The following is a 19,419-nucleotide window of genomic DNA, read 5'->3' on the forward strand; positions in this document are numbered from 1 at the left end:
GTGTGACCGTGAACACTATCTTTACGACGACTCAGTTACCTGGAAACAGAAATATTCTTAAAACATGGTATAGGCTGCCATATTAATGACCTCATTTAAAGTGAGAAACGCTAAGTGTAAAGTGTAATATATTGTAGATTGATTTTATTGTAGGTGTTGTTTGTGCCTCTGAATGTGGAACAGATGACTGTCTGAGGAACGTACAGGTCTGTACAGCTTCATGATTAGGGGCCTGGTGACCTCTGACGGGAGGTGGACCCTTGCCTTGCTGACCAAAATCGGAGACAGTACCTTTTTTGTCTGTTTATTAGGACGAGAATTAACCAAAATATTCTCACCCCTACAAGCTCTCAATGGCTGATTTCTGGACTTGATGGGAGCTACTGGGATGTTGGGTTTATTCAACTTTCCTGAACTGGCCAGCCAGGCACGGTAATGCTGGGAGAATGAGCACCACTCCAGTACTTAGAGTCACCAGAACTGGGCCAGGAGACCATGCGTCCTTCAGGAAGGCCCGCTCCTCATGATTAGCCTTTTCTTTGTGCTGAGGTCTTCCTCCTAATTCAGGGGCCCTGCTCCTAGACGCCCCCATGCAGGTTGTGGGTAGGGTCTCCTATAGCTGCTCCTGTTTTATCTAGAAAGAATTAAGCCAGCAGTACAAATAGCCCCTTCTGTGGTTTATCCCCGGGGGGTAACGGTGACGCGGCTCGCTTTCAAACTTCAGAGCTAGCAGTTTGTGCACTGGGCCTAATTTTACTCCCGTGTGGAGATGAAGAGCGCAGTGTTACTGCAGCCCTGTTGTCTCGCCTGTAGCATCTGCAGGTCTGACTGCGAACCCCTTGGTCGCATTCAGGTTTTGCGGGCTGAGCTCTTTGCCCACATCCGCTCACACGCATATCTGACGTCCAGTGCATTTCATTACTGATATTTTTTAATGTACTTTATCCCTAAAGTCATCAGTTAAAAACATTAGCTTAGCCCACACCTAGCATCTTTAAAGCGAGACCCTGCTGTGGCTTCTGTGGGAATGATGCTCTTGTGGCTTTTAATAACCTTTATTGTGCTTGTTTGTATGGATGTGTGTGTCGTTTGTTTATTGAGTCATTTTTCTTAAAGTGTGCAATACCTTTCCAGTTAAGTACTTCCCCTTGTCTGCTTGAGCCTAGCGCAGTCGTCTTTGGCACAGGCCATTAGATAAAGCTACGTGGGGATATCTTTTTGCAGATAGGGATTACAGTATGACAGCAGCGGCCATTCGGATATGCAGAGTCGGTTCTGGTTTATTTAATTTCGACGCACATGTGATTTATGTCTCACAGGTGAGTCTCTAAAGTCTACAGGAAGACAAGCTGTGAGAAGCTGATAACCTGAGTGTGCAAAGATCACTTTTAATGCAACGCAGAGCCAAAATAACTATTATTAGCCTTTCGATTCATAAATCACACTCTGAACACACAGCTTTCGGTTATCTTAGGCACTCTGACTATCCCTCAGCGATGAGCAGTTTTTCTCTGGCTTTGGGGATGCCATTGGTGTTGCTGTCTGTCGGCTGTTACGTGATCCTCCACTATGATTTCTTTGACCTTTCAGAACAACCTTTTATCATGCACTTCAAAACGAATGTATAACCTACATATTAATTACACTATGCATATTTATTATTCAATGTGTTGTCTTTGCATTTTTATTCAAAATAAGACTCATGATCTGTGTCAGTTGTTTCTCAGTCCCTGAGCTTTGGGGAGCTAATCCTGGAGCCTGTGATGTTTAAGGCCCTGGATTTCTGGAGAGTATTTCATCTTTGCTCCTCCCTTAATTGTCGATAATTAAGGAACAAATAAAAATGGCATGTTGTACCCCGTAATTACTTTCTCGTGTTTTTGTAGGGTGTGTAATCACTTGTGCCTAAAGGGCATTTGGTAGATTTGCTGGTAAGATGGAGCATAATCATTCTTAAGAATGGAAAGGAGGCATTAAACAATCCTCGGCAAGAACAGAATTCTTACTCTGAGAACTCCACATTAACAGAATTGAATTATGTTGTACCAGGTTAGTAAGGCTTAATAATAAGTATTTTATTGATTAAATATTATGTGATATTGCCGTTTTTTTCTTCCACAATTGCACCATATATCCATCACTTTATTCTTGCATAAATTATATGAATATATATTTCATAATTTGTCTTCTGTTCTTTCTTGGGTGGGTCTCAGTCTAAAAAAAAAAATGCATCTTTCCAACCCGTCACTCAGAACTCAATAAAGCGGAGAAGATGGTTTTCAGCAGTCTTTTAAACTTCACTCTGTGTAGACGGGGAGTTGAGCTGATGAGAATAACGATGCCAGAGCAGGCCAGCTGCCAGAGCAGGTCTCCTTATTTAGAGGAGTAGATATCAGAAAAAAAGAGAGTGGGGTCTCTCTGGGGCACCCTCCAGACCAAAGAGAATCATCAGAGGTCAGTCAGTGCCAGGATAACGAATTGAAACCAATAATTTACTGAAATATCAGTGTGGGTGAGTGGAGAGGGTATATTCCACCTATCATGGTATATACCAGCTGCACTTATACATATTTTTAATCTAATCAATTCTCTGAATTCTCTCTAAAAGCAGTAGGCCAGTTTAGAAAGGTGTGCTTTTGAGTAACGAGGTGATGCAATATTTATAAAATCATTGTCCTGTCTCATGATACCAAGACATTGTAAATAGGAATCCTACAGGTCTCATGATTTATGAGGTCGGCATACAGTATGTGAGTGGTCTAGAGAACAGATGTTTTATATAGCCTACTGTGTGTTTTTTTTTTTGAGCGCTCCAATCCATCCATGAATTTATTTGACATTTAAGTTTTTTAGGTCAGGGTTTATGTCCAATTGAGGCCCCATTGTTTTTAATAATTCACATGCGGAGCGTTTCTAAATCACCAACAGTTTACCCATTTGCTTCCAAATGTAAATTGTAGTTCAGTTTAGTGTAACTAAATTTTATTGTTCTGTATAATTACATACAATTTAGTAACGTAAGCACTGAACATTCTGACATAGGTGCACCCAACAGGCAGATCATTTTAATGTGTGGTTGTTTCATGCACAGATTCACACTCCCTACGGTTCATATGCTGGACGAGATCCAGCCCATTGACACATGGCCGAGGCAGAGAGGCTGGACAGTAGGTGATCTCTGCTGTATGCATCATTCCATCGTGCTGTGTGAGGAGCCACGTCACGGAGACAGGAGATATATGTGCATTGCCTGAAGCTCATTGCACGTGTGATCATTCTCCTCTGTTTCAGAATCCATTTGTGGCTGCGACTGTGACACGAATGAAGGAAAGATCATGGCAGAAAGGTCTTTCAGAGGTCATCCTGTTGAATTATATCTGCTGTCTGCTTAAATTAAAACCTTACTGTTCCTTCTCAAAGGTTACAGGAAATACATTCACCTGTATGAATGAATTTATTTTGAGTTTCATTAGTTGTAATTTTCTCTGGAAAATTTTTAGACCACCAATGAGCAGCTTGATGGTCATGGTTTCCTTGCCCAACAGTGGTGTAAACAGTCCCACTGTTTATCCGTATTAGATTTAAATAAGGGGTGCATGGCTCATGCTGCATCTCAAGGAGTGACGTAAAGTAAGGGTTAGTGTCTCGTCTCGGTGGACCACGAAGTTTGCTTTGGATATTTCTTTCGTGATAAGTGATAATTGGTTTTTATTGAGTTGCTACTGCACTGTTGACCTTCCCTCTATAACCTGCAAATTACATTAAGTGTTTGATGCATATTAGCTGGTTCATGTCCCGCGGGGGATATATGAAATGGCAATAGCTGCGTGTCTTGTCACACCTGGCCTGCCCGTGTGTTCGGCTGAGGCGCACACCCTTGGGGAATCCTCTGGAAAGCTTTGTTGTCTTGGAGACTTGAAATATTAATGGTGGGGTGTTGATCAAAACTTTTATGGAGTTATTTAATGAGATGTGGTTTCTGAGGTGAAATCTAGCAGCACATACAGTAAGGGTTCCCTTGATTTTGGTCTGAGCCAACATCCACACATCCAACATGTGTTAAGACTGGGTGCTCTCTCTTTCATTCCGAATAAACCGGGCCTCATACTGCAATCTCTTTACTTTCCCCCTGTGTGCTGAATGTCAGATCTTGCATTGCATCTCCATGCGCGTTTTATGTACCCATTCCATCTGGATCGCTGTCGCTAGAGGTGCTGGCATTCAGAGATCAGAATTAGTTGTTGGAAAGGGTAGTAAATTTTATGGCAGTATATCCTCTGTGGTGAAAGGGAGAGTCTACGGATCTCTTAACCGAGAGGCAGGAGTCGGAGTAAATCATCCTCCAGCCGCCTTTTCAGGCCCGGCCCCTCCCAGGAGACACCCCGACGCAGAGCAGGGGTGATGACAGCACACTCTGCTGGGTTTCCCGGCTGTGATTGATGCAGCTGTGCTCTCATCCATGTATCAAGCCTGTTGACACCATCATCGGCCACGTTTCTGTAGTCCGCTGTATCCCAGTCAGTGTTTAGGCATCATGGTTGACAGCTTCCCAGAGTAATGTTCCATCTACAAAGGGATCTCCTCAGCACATCACTTTATTGCACATTGATCACAAAACGGATCTGTGTGTCTGGATGCTGAATTGCTCTATGATTGGACAGTCTTCCGGAATCACAGGCGAACATCGTTCAGGGCGCCTGATGCTTAGGCTTGTGGCTTCCTTTGGTCTACCAGGGCAATAGCACTTTGAGAGCAATTAATGAAAAATCTCGATTGTTGTAATAGCCGGCTAATACCTCTATATATAGCCCTCATGTTGGCTTTCACAGTGGCTTAACTGGGCCTCAGTTACCGTTTAGTTTCTTTTACCATGTGTCTGCAGGGGATAAGGGAGACCATTAAAACCTCATGAAGATTTATGGGACTGGGTCCATATGGTGTTTAACATTTAATTGAGGGTCTTCTACTGCATTTCAAGTACTCATTGTGTGTCACAAAGCGATGCATGCCCTGGAACGAGTATCACCGTGGCTCTGTGATTTGTTAGGCCGAGGCGCACTCTTGAGGGAAGGCTCAAAAGAACAACTGCTGATGCTCCCTCAGTCTTAAAGTCTTTGACGTGCTCAGCTCTCCAGTGGTGAAATGTAGAAATATCAATGCAGCTCCTCAACGGGTCAGCGTGTGTGTTTCAGTTTTAAATATCAATACTGTAAATGACATACGCTGCCAGTTAGGCATATTACTTGATAAATCATCCTTATGTTCAAATCAGAAGTTGTAATAGATATTTTCCTGAACACATGATTGTTGTTCATTAAGACATTGACAATTCAGGATACAAGAAGTGCCTTGAAGGTCAAAGGGACCCCCGAGGTTGTACTCAGGATGATTTGTCTTCTGCTTTTATAGCCATACTTCTAGTTTTGCACCATATGATTATTTATGGCTACCGCTATACATGGTTGGTGTTGAAATCGTATGGCTTATGGTGCGGTGGCAGACAGAAGCGTTAGGAGTTGTGGTGGGTTTTTAAGCTGTTCCACTAACCCCCGTGGTTGGCTGCCGGTTCATGTAGGAATGCTGCATGTCTGACTTCTCCCCCCACCTCCGCATTCCCGCCCACTCCTGCACTGTGCTGGAACATCTGCAGTGAGGTTGCAGTGCTTTGGGAGGAAGTTAGAGGAGTCTTGTTGAGGGAGTCAGCCTTCGTTTGTGCAGGATGGAGGAACCGCGGAGCCTGCGACTGAAGAAAAGGGATCAACTTTGGCGTGAGCCAGCAGACGTCCGAGGGGCTGTTTTCCTGTGCACCTTACTTATGATGTCATGCCTTTCGCCGTCTCATTTGGGAAGGGCAGGATGACTGGGTCAGTGGCACCAGGTCCGTCCTGACAGAGGGAAGTCCAGGCTCTCACACTGCACAAGCTGCTGCTGATGTGCTCTGCAATTCTCCTGGTTTGTTTGGATGGACCTCAGTCTCCCCCCCCCCTCCCTGCCGTTTGATATAATTGGTTTCACGCTGCAAACTAAAATAGCCCCTTTCAGTAGCTCCTTTGAAACCCAGTTTGTGTGCACCGCGGCCGTGTGCTCTTCATCAGGGGTGAGATCGACATGCCTGGGTTTGGCAGGGCTAGAGCTCTTGTTGAACTCTCTCCGGATGAAGTGTGTCTCTTCTTCCCTGCCATTTCCTTTCTTCTGTTCTGGTTGTCAGTGACGCTTATAAACACCGAATGCAGTGTTTTCCCACAATAAACATTTTTTATTGTTTTGGTTTGCAGCACCTGCGGTGCTCGAGAACCTGTGGAACACTCCCATTGTCACTCTTGCTGTTCTTTTGTTCTTTCCAGAATTAAGGCGTCACAGGTTGAAATATTTCCTCTTCTTTTCTCTTATGAGATCGACGCTCCGCGGTCTGTCCTCACTTCTCCCGATCTCGCCTTGCGAGGCTGTGCCTGAATGCGAGCAGTTTTATTCTGAAGCTTGCCAGCCCGTCTGTGAACTTCCTGTGTGTGAGAGTCACACACACACGCACACACATCAGGACAGGCTGCTATATTTCCCAGGCAATATCATTGTGAATTTTAAGTATTCAGTATCTAAAAATATGGCACGCTTTATCTGAAAGTCTTTTCTGTGGCAGTAAGTGAAGGATGCTTGGGACATCTGTGCAGCATTTTTTTAGTAATGGGTACTGGGGGAATGATACTTATTAGCTTGTCAGCACCCTGGGTGCCTCCCCCCGTCTGAGGTAATCCTGTCTGCATTCCCGCAGACCTGCTCTTCATAACCTCACATTCCGTGCTGATTATTCCTTTTTAATTAGTGCTCAGCGTCTCGTGGAACATGGCAGCGCCGCGTGAGACCGAACGGCACCAGCCAGGCTCCGGCCCCCCCACCGTGCTCCCGCTGTGCCTCCCCCCCCCGTCAAACCCCAGGCCCCCAGGAGAGGTGGGTGGGGCCCTGCCGCTGATGTCACGCGCCGGTCCGTGGCGAGCACGGCAGATGGGAGAGGTCTCTGAAGTGAGACAGTCAATTATCGCCTGAGCGGCCGGCCCTGCGCTCGGCACGTGGACTCCGAGGCCATGTTAACTCACCCCCCGCGGCTCGTCTCGCGCCCAGTGACTCACCCCGCTGTCCCTGCGCGCTGCCAGACACACGAGGCCCGTGCTCAGCTGGCACATTTAACAAGGCAGCCGTGTCTTTATTCCCAAAAAAAAAAAAAAATTACGACAGTAAGAATGTGGCACTTAATTTGGATTCTGTGTCTGTGTCCCACATCGAGGGACAGTCTGCTGAGCTTATAGATCAGTCACACCTCAGAATAAAATCTGCTCGAATGCTCAGTGCATAATTAGCAAAGAAGTGTCATGGGTTTAGTGTGTATGTCACTCTCCTGAGCACTTAGTGTGTATGTCACTTTCCTGAGCACTTAGTGTGTATGTCACTTTCCTGAGCACTTAGTGTGTATGTCACTTTCCTGAGCACTTAGTGCGTACAGTATGTCACTTTCCTGAGCACTTAGTGCGTATGTCCCTTTCCTGAGCACTTAGTGTGTATGTCACTTTCCTGAGCATGGTAAATTTCAGCATGCATAAGTCGAGCAAAGAACTGAAGAGTAATTATAAGCTTGTGTAAACCTCTCAGTCGTATCATGATGTTTTAATATTAAGGCAGAATAACTGAAGGCATTTAAGAATTGTTTGATAAAGTTTTTCCCTGACATGTTGTGCCTGTGCATGATGGGTAATTTTTTTTCTGGATGAATTGTTAGGGGTTTGCTTAGAGGCTGAGACCCAGTTTACTACCATGAAGGTGGTGCTTTGGATGTAGTTAAAAAATAAATACACTGGAAAGTTTGTTTTTTCCCTTCCTTTTAGCCCCTATCTGTGAATGTCACCGACTGATAGGAGAAGTCTGATGGAATATAAATAAGCATTGTAGTTACAGTGGTTTTTATCATTAGCAAACCTGCCCCCAAAGGTTTTTGAGGAGCGAGACAGGGAGGGATTTTTAACTTGCAGTATAGCAGCGGCTGCTTTTCCCAGTGGCTGAGCACCGCATGCTAACTGCAGGCCTTGATATTTATTTAAGCTGCGGAGGGCTGCCGCACCCAGGCGGCTGTAAAGCTGCGTTGGTGCATGATGCTAAAGCTCTACACGCATGAGCAGCTGTGAATGGGCATTCGCACGTCCAGTCCGCTGAATAGACGCATTGGTGCTGGTAAGATGATTGCCGAAGGGGGTCGGCATCGCCAGGGTCTCCATGGTTTCCGTACACCGCAGCTGTTTCCTGCCTTCCTCATGTGGGCTGTCTGGTTTGATATGTGAGATTCGGGATGGTTTCATGTCTTGTCCAGAAGTCCCTGCAGCGGCAGCAGCCACCTGCTCCGGTTCTGCTCCAGTTGGCCCGGTCCGTGGCTCTCGGTCATGCCGCATTGGTTTTCTATGCGAGCACCTCCTATGCAGCCCGGCGGTGTGGTAACGATTATCCTGACTACTAACCATATTGGCAGGCTAGTCAAAGGGTCAACAGAACTGAAAACTCTGTGTAATTCCAGTCCCGGGTTAGGGTGTATTTTCACCTGAGGTGAAATAAGGTATCTGTGCTGATTTGCTTTGTCAACCACATTTTACATAATCACGATAGCATGCGCCAAAGACAGACGGACTGCACTGACGGAGAGGAAACTTGGCTGCGAGTCAAAGCTCACAAGCAGTGATAGACAGACACATAACAGGATAGTCGCTAAACACCACAAAAGTCTAAGCTCTGAAATGGCCACAGAACCACAGAACAAGAGTCAGCACCTCTATGACCCATTCAGAACAAAAATGGTCTGTCATGAGCTTCACAGAGCTGAGATTTATTTCTGGGCTGAAGTTCAGAATGTGCATGCATCCAGGACCAGCCCACAAAGATGCATACCTTGGTGTAAGGAACACGATAGCAAGACCCCGGAACAATGGAAATAAGTAATTTGGCCTGATGAGTCATTGTTCAGCCATTTCCCTACATCCAGACAGGTTTGCATTTGGGGAGAGCTTTCCATCCACAATCTGGGGTTCTGCAATGCTATGAGAAGCCATCTTCTGAGAGTCATCGAGTTTGATGCTTCTTTTCGCAGTCGTATGACAACGGAGGCGTTTGAATGAGGCCGTGTTGTAAGACCAGGTGCACAAACTCTTCCTTCATGATGTCCCCAAGGTGATGCTGCCCTCATTCACACCACTAAACAAATTCACATGCCGTGGTCTCATGAGCACTGGATCTAAACATCACTGAACGTTTGCAGGATGCTGTGGATGTCGATTTCCACCTCCTTCATCGCACGACGACCCTTTTCTTCCTGAAGGATGGTCTGATATCCTCCGAAATATACAGTCCAAGATGTGCATGACAGAATTCCCAGCAGAACAGAAGCTGTTTTGAAGGAACAGGGTGACCCTCTTCCATATTAGGTCCTTGGTATTTTAATATATTGTTGGGTCTTTACATCATTTGCCCATCCCCACTATTATATACAATACTACCAGCAGGAAGGGACTCAGACTGTAGGGTCTTTTCTGCCGTACGTTCTGTGGTTGTCAGTTCTGATTGGATGACGAATGAGATGCTGTCCTTCCACAGGCCAGCTTATGGTGTGACCTTTATAAATATGACATCATGTCCTTTAATCCCAAGCGATGCTCCTTTAAAAGTTCCATAAAGAAAGGTTACCTGAAAAAAATATGCCGTTTGTCACAAGGGGAGGCACAGGTGGATTTTCAGAGCCTGTGAGGGTCATGCAGGAGGCGAAGGCTATCATCTACACTGGTCCGTCAAGGGTACCAGAGGCACACAACCCTTTAGGAGACGTCACAGGCAGGCCGACTGCCATGACAGGCCCCCAGTCGCAGTGTGGCCTGGGGGAAGCCTCGTTTTTCCGAGCGTGACTGAGTGAATTACACCCTTCGTGTCTGCCATGTTATGTGGGTATCTGTTGGAGATGTTCACGTTAGTATCGTGGCGCAACTTTTCATGCCTGGAACTTTTGTAGTGTGTTACGTCAGTGTAAGTGTCTTCAGCAGGTTTCAGGTATATGCTTCAGTATATATGTAATAGGAATATCAGTAGATTACTGGTGGGTTTTGCTTAATTTTGTGCATTTTGTGTAAATAAGCTGTAGCAGCCATTACTAGGATAGTGGTAACTTGATAGCATTTGCCCACCGCAAAAAAAAATAAAAAATAATAAAACTTTAGACTTACGCACTGTTATGTGTAACAGGGTCTGTCCCTCGATATATGCTTGTGATAAAATCAGCCACACCATGCAGAAGAGTGTGAAATCAATACCACAGGTTCAGGGTGGTATTACTTGAAGGTGACCCTGCTGGGTTCCCCTGGATTGCTGACAGACGCTGCCCACAGTGTGCCCCTCCAGCTGCTGCCCACAGCGTGCCCCTCCAGCTGCTGCCCACAGTGTGCCCCTCCAGCTGCTGCCCACAGTGTTCTCCTCCAGCTGCTGCTCACAGTGTGCCCCTCTAGCTGCTGCCCACAGTGTGCCCCTCTAGCTGCTGCCCACAGTGTGCCCCTCTAGCTGCTGCCCACAGTGTGCCCCTCCAGCTGCTGCCCACAGTGTGTCCCTCCAGCTGCTGCCCACAGTGTGCCCCTCCAGCTGCTGCCCACAGTGTGCCCCTCCAGTTGCTGCCCACAGTGTGCCCCTCCAGCTGCTGCCCACAGCGTGCCCCTCCAGCTGCTGCCCACAGTGTGCCCCTCCAGCTGCTGCCCACAGTGTGCCCCTCCACAGTGTGCCCCTCCAGCTGCTGCCCACAGCGTGCCCCTCCAGCTGCTGCCCACAGCGTGCCCCTCCAGCTGCTGCCCACAGCGTGCCCCTCCAGCTGCTGCCCACAGCGTGCCCCTCCAGTTGCTGCCCACAGTGTGCCCCTCCAGCTGCTGCCCACAGCGTGCCCCTCCAGCTGCTGCCCACAGTGTGCCCCTCCACAGTGTGCCCCTCCAGCTGCTGCCCACAGTGTGCCCCTCCAGCTGCTGCCCACAGCGTGCTCCTCCAGCTGCTGCCCACAGCGTGCCCCTCCAGCTGCTGCCCACAGTGTGCTCCTCCAGCTGCTGCCCACAGCGTGCCCCTCCAGCTGCTGCCCACAGCGTGCCCCTCCAGCTGCTACTCACAGTGTGCCCCTCCAGCTGCTGCCCACAGTGTGCCCCTCCAGCTGCTGCCCACAGTGTGCCCCTCCAGCTGCTGCCCACAGTGTGCCCCTCCAGCTGCTGCCCACAGCGTGCCCCTCCAGCTGCTACTCACAGTGTGCCCCTCCAGCTGCTGCCCACAGTGTGCCCCTCCAGCTGCTGCCCACAGCGTGCCCCTCCAGCTGCTACTCACAGTGTGCCCCTCCAGCTGCTGCCCACAGCATGCCCCTCCAGCTGCTGCCCACAGTGTGCCCCTCCAGCTGCTGCCCACAGTGTGCCCCTCCAGCTGCTGCTCACAGTGTGCCCCTCCAGCTGCTGCCCACAATGTGCTCCTCCAGCTGCTGCCCACAGTGTGCCCCTCCAGCTGCTGCCCACAGCGTGCCCCTCCAGCTGCTGCCCACAGCGTGCCCCTCCAGCTGCTGCCCACAGCGTGCCCCTCCAGCTGCTGCTCACAGTGTGCTCCTCCAGCTGCTGCCCACAGTGTGCCCCTCCAGTTGCTGCCCACAGTGTGCCCCTCCAGCTGCTGCCCACAGTGTGCCCCTCCAGCTGCTGCCCACAGTGTGCCCCTCCAGCTGCTGCCCACAGTGTGCTCCTCCAGCTGCTTTGTGTGTATTGGATCTCTGTACACAGCAGATGCCATTGAACTGCGATCCCCAGAGAATGAAAGCAAAGCCCTGTGGCCAGCGCACATGCCCCAGGCAGCTGAGCCCCTGTTGCCTCCGTGTCTTCCAGGTCCCAGTGTGTCATGCTGCCCTTAAGACCTCACTTCTATCACTGATGCCGGACTTAGGAACTGTAGCTTTTCTGCTCTGTATACTTCTTTCTTTAGGCTTTCTGGCGTATGATTTGTCCTGGCAACAAGGTGTAATGTTACAGAGTGGAGACTTTGGCTATGAAAATGGCAGGGATTCCAAATTAGCAGTACAGCTTCTTTTATATTTGCATTTGTTTCCAGTTAGGCTGTTTTGTTGCCGATTTACAATTTTCAGAACTGTCTCGATAAGTAGATTCTTATGAGTTTTTCTAGTTCATAGGAACTATTACAGAATTTCACTTGTCTGCAGAGAGTCTTGCATTTGATTAGAATTCCTTTGGGTTATGAGTCCACATCCAGTTATATAATTGTTGCATTAGTTGGCTTTTTTTGCTCCAAGATTCAAGATTCATTTATCTGTCACATGTATAGTTATACACGTACAACATGCAATATGCATAAATATAGAAAAGGTATAGAAGAAATATAGAAGGTAGACAGTGTGCATATGTTTAAGTAATAGTATACCTTACTATACAGTGTGCATATATTTTAAGTACTGTAATACTATATTACTGTAATGTATATTAAAGTGCAGTGTGCAGTTGTGATGTGTGCTGAACCATATTTCTGAGGTTAGTGAGTGACAGCAGATGGCTCCATATTATGAGTTTGTATTATCAGATTGTGGCGGCATGTCCTGGTTAAGAAGTCTTATGGCCTGAGGATAGAAGCTCCTTCTCAGTCTCTCCTATTTAGCCATGATACTTTTGAGACGTTTGCCTGTTTTCGTGATACAAATTTAGTATGGAAGTCAATTGCAAGCGTGTGTGTTTTTTTTTTTGTCCCTTAACATGATGTGTCGAGTGTTTTCCTTTGGTGCCCTATCACAGTAACAAAAAAGATGCACGCTGAGAGATTTGCCGCACAAAAACGCAATTTTGTTGAGTGCATTCGTTGCCACATTGAAGTCTAGCGTGTGTCCGCTCAACCAGCTGTGTGAAGCAATCCTCTTATTCTCTTAGTGTGGAGAGCGGAGTACCATTAACACATAATCGCCTTTATTTCGTCAACGGATTTCTACTTTCCCAAAATGCTTTAATTTGTTTGTTGATTTGGGCATGAAATGATTTTGAGTTAAAAGAAAGCGTGCAGTTAGCAGTAAAGTTATGTGTAGCTTTACAGTGGCTGCACAAACACGTAAGAGAACGCATCACCGGTGCAGTTGTGACACCGCTGGCTCGTCACCATGTGAACCATATCCCGGTGGACCTCGATGCTGATCCATCTCCCTTGTGATTCCCTCTGTTAGGAGTTTGCTGCCCTGACCAAGGAGCTGAATGCATGCAGGGAGCAGCTGCTGGAGAAGGAGGAGGAGATCTCTGAGCTGAAGGCGGAGAGGAACAACACGCGGGTGAGTGGGGAAGGAGAACCTGCCCGTCTCAGGGTGTGCATACTGTCGGTCTTTGAGGTTTGTTGTCTTTCATAGAAACAGCCAGCGGTTTTGTTGTGTAATACTTTCTGTTATGTATTCTTCTGAAGGAAGTACAATGAAGCATTTCATACTATATGTTTTAAGTTTTAGATTGAAATGTTAGATTTTGTCTAAAATTATATGGATGATCTAATGTGGCTTAAATTTTTGTGTTATTAACGACACCTGGAAGTGGCAAGGAACTCCTATAGAACAAAAACGGTAATCACGTGCATGTGAAAATCCATGCCGAAATATTTACCTGCAGGGGTGAGCATGTGTGCAAAATTCAAAGATTAAGACACCTGAGAGGAGCAAAAAGATCCGAATCAATAGAAATCTTACACAGAAACATTTGAAAATGGCCTCCATATAAAATTCTACATATTGAATTATAGGATACAGATAATTTTCGATTAGCATAGCTAATAACCACTAATGAAAATAGTCGGCAACAAATTTTGTCATCAATTTAGGATGCTGTGTAAATCGTGTATAATGACATCATCCCATCATACGTTAACGTTGGTGTGTTAAGTCTAGTTCATACATCACTTTTCCTTGTGCCGTTACTGTCGGTGCACAGTTGTGCGTGCGGACGCTTGTGCATATACTATGTTCAAACTGGCCTACAAATTCGACTTAAAGACAGACTTAGGAACGGATCCAGGAACTTCCTGTAGTAAAATAGGTAAACCTTTATGAACAGCATTAAACTATTATACTATGACAGTAATACGGTATACAGCAGCATACTGAAATCTTGGCTCAAAATGCCATGTACCAAGTATCAAAATAATAATTATAGTAATTATAATAATAACTAGGTGAAGAGTAATATGGGCCTTTCATTGACATGAATAGGCCCATAATAAACAATCAATGAAAAATGCTATTTATATATTCATTATTAGTTACTTGTGGGACCTTAAAGGAAGCTTTTGGGTGGTGTTTAGAGGTGGCATTTTTGGTCTAGTATGTAACAGTCACTCTCACGAACCAGTAGATTTATCACTGCCAGTGACAATTGATCTTGTTGATGTCGAATCTCCACCTCTCAAAGGTTACTGAATCGTAGATAACGTAATACAACTTAAGTTGTTTTCGAATCGATTTTTGTAATTGAGTGAATTTAGATTATGCAGATGTGCCCAAATATTAGCGGGACTGGCGGTAAATCAATTGTCCCGAGTTGGACGCCAATACAACCCCTGTGCGGAGTGACAGCTGGAAGAGCAAGATGCTAATAGAGAAACAGACGGTGATCGCTGGGGTGGGGGGTTGCCTGTTCCCCAGCCAAAATAATGGTCATCACCAGGCCAGCACAGATTAAAGGTAACACCCTGTTTAAGGGCTTGGTTTTGGTTCACGTCCTTTGACCAGCTCAGCTGTTGTACTCCTGAGCCAAGATTTTTGATAATCTGCCTCGCTGTATTGCAGCTTCCAGCTGTAAAGATGCATGAAACGGTGAGTCACTCCGGGCTATAGCATCATGGAAGCAAATATAAATTGTAAATATAGCGGGGACTGTTGACAAGCTTTGTCTTTGTCCTGTGGCCTTGTGTTCTGGAGAGCAGACAGTGACACTGACAGCTAAGCCGACAACACCTGCCCCCCCAAACACCCCCCCCCCCTTAAGTTCATCGTGGCGGTCAAAGTAAATACCAGCATGGAATTTAACCTGTATACGGACACGTCGCTTTATTTTTTGCTTCGCTTGTAAAGATCAGAGGGTCTTAGGAATACCTTGGGGAAGTAGCTGTATGAACATGGCAGGTACAGGAAGGGCCTGGTGTTACTGGGACTCTGGGCTCCAGCCTCTACGCCGCATCATCGCATCCAAAACCAACATGGGTATATAATTTTTGTGCAGTGCCCTTGCTAGCATCCCCTCCCCTAATAACACTTAAAGGATGAGCATTACCCTGCGATGGCCCCCTGTCCTGGGTTGTTCCCCACCTCGTGCCCGTAGCTTCCGGGATCGGCTCCAATCCCCCCAATGCCCAGAAGGATAAGTGGGTTGGAAAATGGATGGATGGATGGATGAGCATTACCGACTGCACTGTAAGTTTCAGTGCAGTTGGCTTTATGCATTAAAGAAGACGGGAGTCAGTGGAGATAGAAGTCCTGTTCGTAGACTCTTTGATGAATGCAAGTTCTTGGGGTTCCAAAGTCAACTTGCCACCTTTCTCCAGCTGGGCATAGTTACACTAATAGAGGTCCATGTTAGGTGCATGTCTTGTTAGGAGTCTTACAGGTCTTAGGGGTTGCAAAGAAGGTTACCATGTGTTAAATGCTATCTGCCAGTTAACACGTCCCTGATGGCAATGGCTATTTGTGGAAAATGGGGCAATGTTTGTGACCTGGCAGCCTGAGACTGCGTGAAAGAAACAGCTAGAGGTTTGGTGTTTGCAGTCATGTGGAACTTTTGACTTCTTACTGAGGTATGTTGCTGTTAAGCTTTAATGATCTCATCTCCAGTGGGGACGAGACTGCAGACGAGCGGTGGAACAACTGTCACCCTGATGCAGTCAAAACAATCTAGACCTCAGCTATACACAGACAAAGGAGATGGTAAATGACTTTCTCAGTCAGCCTCCTCTTCACCTCCCACTTAAAGACTTAAATGACTTAAAAGTTGGCATGGTTGAGTCATTCCTCATCCTGGGTGCTGTCCTGTCCTAGAAACTAAAGTGGGATGAGAACATCACCAGCATCACAAAACAGTATTGGGTGTCCCTATGGCAAATGAAGAAATGCATTCTCCCACCCAAGAAACACTTATCCGATCCTACACCGTAATCATGGACTCCTCGGACACCGTTTGGTTTGGTGTCACGTCGGCTCATTCCAGAGGGAGATTGCTGGTCTGCAAAAATTATTATCGCATGCAGCCTTCCTTGAATCCAGTCTGGAAGAGAGGGAGTAAGATCAAATCTGAAACTTCTCACCCTGGACACCAGAGATCCCCCTCTGATAAACGCCTTCTGACCATAAGAGCTAAATCAACTTGCCACTTGAACTGCTTCTTTCCACATGCTGCAGCTCTAATTAATCAAAACTGTCCTAGACTTTAATCACTGCTGCCTCTGTGTCCCACTCTGTATTAATGATTGATATTGAAGTCTATCCTTTGATCCACATAAGATAGAGAATTGTGTAGTGTATTGTACCGTGCACTGAATTTATTTTGGTCCATGCATTCTATGTAACAATTCACCAGAGCAAATTCCTTGGACATGCAATCTCCTTGGCGAATAAAATCGATTCTGATTTTGATGATTGTATCAGGCAGTGCTGCTCATCTCATTCAGTCCTCTCTGCCTTTACCTGAATGCCAGCTATGAGTCCAGGGTTCATTTCCCAAAAGCGCAGTTGCTAAAGATGTTAGCAACTTACATAGTTGGAACCAAGCAACTCCACGGTTCCAAATATGTAAGCTGGTAATGGGAGCTACTTGGAAACATTCCCCCAGTCAGGAAAGGCCTTAGCATGACTGCAGGCTTGTGGGTTTGTTCCGCATTCAGTCCTTTGTTTATACGCTGCTTTCTCATGATACTGAGTTCACCCCGTGTCCACACATCTACCAGAACAAATGGCCGGTGTGGAAATAACGACCCTGCAGACTTGGAGAACCGTTGCCTGCCCTGTTTTTGCTATTATGTGTTACAATCGAGGAAAAATCTGGAAACTATATGGCATGCTGGTCACATGACCCACAAATCAGATGGCTGTGTCAGCTGATGTCGTGATGATGGATTACAGTGACACTGTGATGTGTGTGTGTGTACATGTGTGTGTGTCCCCAGCTGCTTCTGGAGCACTTGGAGTGCCTGGTGTCCCGGCACGAGCGCTCCCTGCGCATGACCGTCGTCAAGCGGCAGGCTCAGTCCCCGTCGGGCGTGTCCAGTGAAGTCGAGGTCCTCAAAGCCCTCAAGTCCTTGTTTGAGCACCACAAGGCCCTAGATGAAAAGGTAAGAACAAGCAGAGGCTCATTGTTGGCAGAGATTTGGAGAAAATCATTGGCTTGTGTTGCTGTGATTTTCCCAGGTGGTCAGATGCTACATTCTATACTGTGACATGTGCGATGGATGTTGCCTTTCATAGAGATTCACATGTCACAGAAAGACTCTTGCTTTCAGCTACCACCAGCTGAAAAGAGAGCCAGGAATCCACTTAATTTCTTTATTGAATTTGTTTAAATCCCGTAATATGACTGTGTGTGTGTGACCCCGTGCCTCTAGCATTATAGTCTCATCTTGCGTTATTTATGGTCTTGGCTGTGATATTTCTGCCTGTATAATCAATTCTGCTGACAGCACTACTGTAATAACTGGGTTTCATCATTTGTAACATCTCCAGGGCTCAGAAAGAGAGCGCTCATTAGCTCATATAGCGCGAGCACCAGCTACAATGTCCATGGCAAGCGGATCTGTTCAGTGTATCGCGCGGATCTATGTGTGGGAATGTTTGTGTGTGGAACCATGTTAGAGACAATATCGTTTGTAGCTTGCAGGACTGACAGTTATTTAATCTTTGTTCTTGTCTAGGTTGCCTGGTTACAAGTCAGTATAATAATCAAATGAAGAGAGAGGATTTGCAAAGGTATACTTTAGCACAGTCAATTCTGCTGTAGTGCCCCACCTTACCTGTAGTAAAACTCCCTAAATGAGGTGCACTGGCGAGTCTGAACTGAACTGAAATTCATATTATCGTTATTATGTAAGGTTACAAAGGTCAAGTAAAATCAGTCACGTTAAATATTGCCTGAAATTTCGGCCTGTGGCAGTAATTTAGGAAAAAGATGGATTAGTTTAAACGAATTACATATCTCTCCCTTAATGAAGTTATAATCTGCAGAAGTATGACCCGGACCAAACGTAAAAGGTCACAGGAACATAACATAATATCGACCCGAATATAAAATTTAATGGTATTCTAAAATAATTCAGCAGGTTTGCTTGGGTCAATGTTGATCCTTTTTGCAATCTACAGTTACTTATAGTAATAAGTAACCTTGACATCCTTTTACAAATTCCTCAAGAGATATGATGCGCGATTTTTTTGTGCAGTTGTTTTTAATCATCGACATGCATTCTTCTTAATTAACATGGATGTTGTTACATTGTATTTCTGTTGTCCCAGACAGTGGTTCTAGTGTTTGTTCTGTCATAAGATCAGTGCCAGTTTTACAGAATCAAAAAGTTCAGCCGGGAGTATTTTGAACATCCAGGAAACAAATCAGAACATTAACCCTGGGGCCCTGCTAGAGGGCCCCATGAAATCATATTATTTTGGGCCCCGAAACCAGACTAATCCAATTAGGTTCCAAATTTAGGACTCCTGTGAGGATGTGTAATGTTGCAGCCAGTTGTCTTCAAGTCAGCTATTGTCATTTTAGCAAGTGAATCTCCGTTAAAAATCTACTTCCTTGTAAAAGCGCTCCTGACCTAGAGTGCTGCGTTTTACAGCAAAGTGGACTAAAGGTGTGAAGAATTAAAGCGATTAATGATAACACAGAAGGTATGGACAGAGTGATTCCGCAGCTCTTTACAGGGATGTACAGCTCTGTAATGTCATACTGATGTATGTAGTGTCCTGTTAATGCTGTGGTACATGATTAAGATTCAGAACTGGATAAGTAATGGCTTGCATTTTATCCCGGATCTGGGGTTGGGGATGGTATGCTCGTGGTGAGCAGTCTATGGTCACCTGAACTACCAGGTTAATCAGAGCATCTGTCAAACCTTTTGTGAGATGATTATGCTGGAAACGATGTTACTGAGGTATGATTTATGAGGTACGAATTTAATGAGGCGTGACGAGAGCCGGGGGCCGGTAGCCATCGTAGGTGGTGCAGCTCCCCCGGAGAAGCAGGCGCTCATGGAATGTCTGTCCACTGCAGGTCAGGGAACGGCTGCGGGGTTCCCTGGAGAGGGTCTCGGCCCTGGAGGAGGAGCTGGCCGCCGCCAACCAGGAGGTAAGGAGCACGGCCGGCCTCCTCTGTTTACCGG

General features: G+C 46.3%; 1 protein-coding gene across 11 annotated transcripts in view; it reads left to right on the top strand.

Moving 5' to 3' along the window:
• ppfia2 (PTPRF interacting protein alpha 2) overlaps positions 1 to 19,419 on the top strand; it is a 134,278-nt gene that overhangs the window by 79,518 nt on the left and 35,341 nt on the right. For all 11 annotated transcript variants that reach the window (XM_072709981.1, XM_023838641.2, XM_023838640.2 and 8 more), the window contains 3 exons: positions 13,244 to 13,345; positions 17,215 to 17,379; positions 19,311 to 19,385. In XM_072709981.1, coding sequence (XP_072566082.1) covers positions 13,244 to 13,345; positions 17,215 to 17,379; positions 19,311 to 19,385 — 342 coding nt within the window. The remainder of the gene's footprint in view (positions 1 to 13,243; positions 13,346 to 17,214; positions 17,380 to 19,310; positions 19,386 to 19,419) is intronic.

Source organism: Paramormyrops kingsleyae, chromosome 1 (genome assembly GCF_048594095.1).
Source record: "Paramormyrops kingsleyae isolate MSU_618 chromosome 1, PKINGS_0.4, whole genome shotgun sequence".
Taxonomy (NCBI): domain Eukaryota; kingdom Metazoa; phylum Chordata; class Actinopteri; order Osteoglossiformes; family Mormyridae; genus Paramormyrops; species Paramormyrops kingsleyae.